The sequence below is a fragment of the Condylura cristata genome, unplaced genomic scaffold (genome assembly GCF_000260355.1).
Source record: "Condylura cristata isolate star-nosed mole 26May11 unplaced genomic scaffold, ConCri1.0 scaffold00007, whole genome shotgun sequence".
Taxonomy (NCBI): Eukaryota; Metazoa; Chordata; class Mammalia; order Eulipotyphla; family Talpidae; genus Condylura; species Condylura cristata.
In genome coordinates this window covers 4,786,200-4,788,769 of record NW_004567108.1, presented here as the reverse complement: position 1 = coordinate 4,788,769, position 2,570 = coordinate 4,786,200, and the positions used below count along the sequence as shown (strand labels likewise).

The 2,570-nt window shown below is 60.2% G+C and overlaps 1 protein-coding gene across 1 annotated transcript in view; it reads right to left on the bottom strand.

Annotated features, from left to right (window-relative positions):
- Nucleotides 1-2,570, bottom strand: part of TRIO (trio Rho guanine nucleotide exchange factor) — a 71,322-nt gene that overhangs the window by 45,671 nt on the left and 23,081 nt on the right. Inside the window, exon 9 of the mRNA XM_012721745.1 lies at nucleotides 321-443. Within this exon, the coding sequence (XP_012577199.1) occupies nucleotides 321-443 (123 nt within the window). The remainder of the gene's footprint in view (nucleotides 1-320; nucleotides 444-2,570) is intronic.

Genomic DNA, 2,570 nt, shown 5'->3' with positions numbered 1-2,570 from the left:
GCCGGGCGCCTCCAGCACCCGCGCGGGCTGCACCGGCCCTTCTCCTGGCGACGTCGTCCTCTTCGATGCTCTCCCGTGACGCCTCCTTTACATTTATGGCACGAGACGACGTCTTTGGAGAGCCGCTCCCCTGCCCGTTCTCCGGCTTCCGTGCGCGAGGGCGCCTGGCTGAGCTCCCTTCTCACCGCTCGCGGCCCCGGGCCTGCACGCACGGCACCCACACGCGGCCAGCTCAGGCCGGCTCACCCCAGCCGGAGTGGAAATCGAGTCAAACCAGCCACCGAGGGCTTTCGGGAGGCGACCGTGGGGCCCCACCCTACCTGCGCGACTTCTTCAAAGTCCTCGTGGCGCTTCTGCAGCGCTCTGGCCCGATGAAGAGACTTCCCCACGCCCGTGTGCTTGCTCAGGAACGCCTCTCCATGGTTCTCGATCCAGTCCAGCACCTACAACAAAACACAGGCGCGTGAGCCCTGAGACCACGCGATCGGTCATAAGGATCCCCGGGAAACGTGTGGGTGTCCAAACCGCGGCAACGGGCCACAAGGGGGAAGACCGTGGAAGCCACTGCCCTGGCCCCGCATGCCCACACGCCTAACAGCAGGCCGGTCCGCGGGGCGAGGCGGCCCCGGGGCACGAGCGGGCTCCGGGCGGTCAGCTCTCCCGGCGACCCGCACGAGGCCTGGGTTTGCGGAACCAAGTCCTCGGGCCAGCGGGGTAACCCGACATCTGTGCAAGGCTCCAAGCACAACTCGTGTAAGGATGAAGTTGATCTTTTTTTTCTTCTTCTTTTGCAGACCCAGAACACGGAGTAAAAATCTGAGAAACCACTTCTATGCCTCCGCCTGGTCTTTGCGAAAAACTTCAATTTTTGAGACGTATCTGCTGAGATCATTTCTGTACCTTCTACTCCCAGGAAGGAGAGGTGGGGGAAGAGGAAGAAAGACTTCCCTGCAACACATTCATGTTACTTGAAACACTTTTTTTCTCAACCCTGGCGATACTTCAGATGACTGCAGTGTTTTAAGGACACACGAGTCTGTACGCCCCCCAGAAACTCTGGCCCAGACGCGGAGTGGGGCGCGGCCCTGTGTTATTTTAAGCAGCCCAGGTGACTCTACTGCGCAACCAGGGATGTGAACGGGGTCAGCTCGCGGGCCTCGGTGTGGGGTCACGCGTGATGTGGCCTGAGTCCAAGCGGCTTGGCGAGGCCCCCGGGATGGGTACGGACCGCGGGAAGGCCATCCTGACCCGCCATGACACTGCTCCGTTCAATCTCTGCTCCTAAGTGGCAGGTTTCCAACCTGCAGGGTCTTAGTCTCCACAGCCACCCTACTGGGCAGCATGGGGCAGACCGAGGGGCCTCAGAGTACTTTTACAAGCAAAGTGGCTGCGAAAGCTAGCTGATGGGCTGGGAATGCTGAGAAGAAAGAGGCAGCAGTAACGAGTCATGCACTGGGCCCCCAGCTGGGACCAAGCACGTCACCGGCTCCTCCCGGGAGCTCTGTCCTTTGCCTGGCCACTCCAGGCACCCTACGTGTACACGGGAGCCAGCTGTGTGCAGGTGGGCCGACCCTCACCCCCTCGAATGCAGCCTCGCTGCCTACTTAGTGGGTGAGAAAACAACGGGGAGCGACAGCACTCAGCACCCCCGGGCTGGTGCGCACGGCACGGGCCGCCCCGCCCAAACCCTGAGCCCCGGGCAGGGCGCAGTTCACCCGCCCAGACTGCGTGTCCTGTGCCTTTGCGAATGCCCTCAAGACACTGCCCTCCTTTCCTGGGCTGAGGCAGCGAGGCGACCTCCACTCGGCGCCTTCTGTCTGGCCTCAAGGCACACGTGCACCTGCTAGGCAGTGTCCAGCCACGAGGCCTCCCGAAGAAGTCCAGCGACAACTTCAAGACGTCTCAACCTCAAAGACCAGCGACAGTTCACGGAACTGGCCCTCGGCGTGAGGCCAAAGGCAGGAGCCGGGATCAAGGACTTTAAGAAAAGCTCACCGAGAGTCCACCCGTCAGATCTGCAGGAAGAGTGCGGCTTTTTTTTTTTTACTATGACAATATTATATTCTGTATATTCCTGAAGTGTAAAGGGGAAAATTAAGTCACTGGTGAGCAGAAACCTAATGATTACTGGTCACTCAACACAGAGGGCCCCCGGAGGACGCTGCCCTAAGGCTGAGGCTCTTCCCAGCGCACGTGGGCCACAGGCCCAGTGCCCGCCTGCCTGCTCTTCTGGGCGATTGCCCCGTCTCTGTTTGGGCGGGCAGCGTGGCCACGTGCCCTCACGTTTCCCCAAAGTGAAACAGTCGTGGGGGTCCAGATGTCTTCAGGTCCTGGTCCCCAAATCTCACTGGGTGGCCACTTTGTCTAATAAAAATCTCGACTAGACCTCGGCTTATTTTGCAACATGCTCAAGGGGGCAAAAAGTTTCCGTGCCACTGATTTCTTGAGTTTCTGGCATCCGGGGGGCTCCCTCGAGGTGAGATGCTGTCTGCATGAACCTACCAACTCCGCTCCGTGCTCCCCAGATCAGGCCTGCACAGCCGTTTCCTGTTCGCGAACAGTCCTGACAA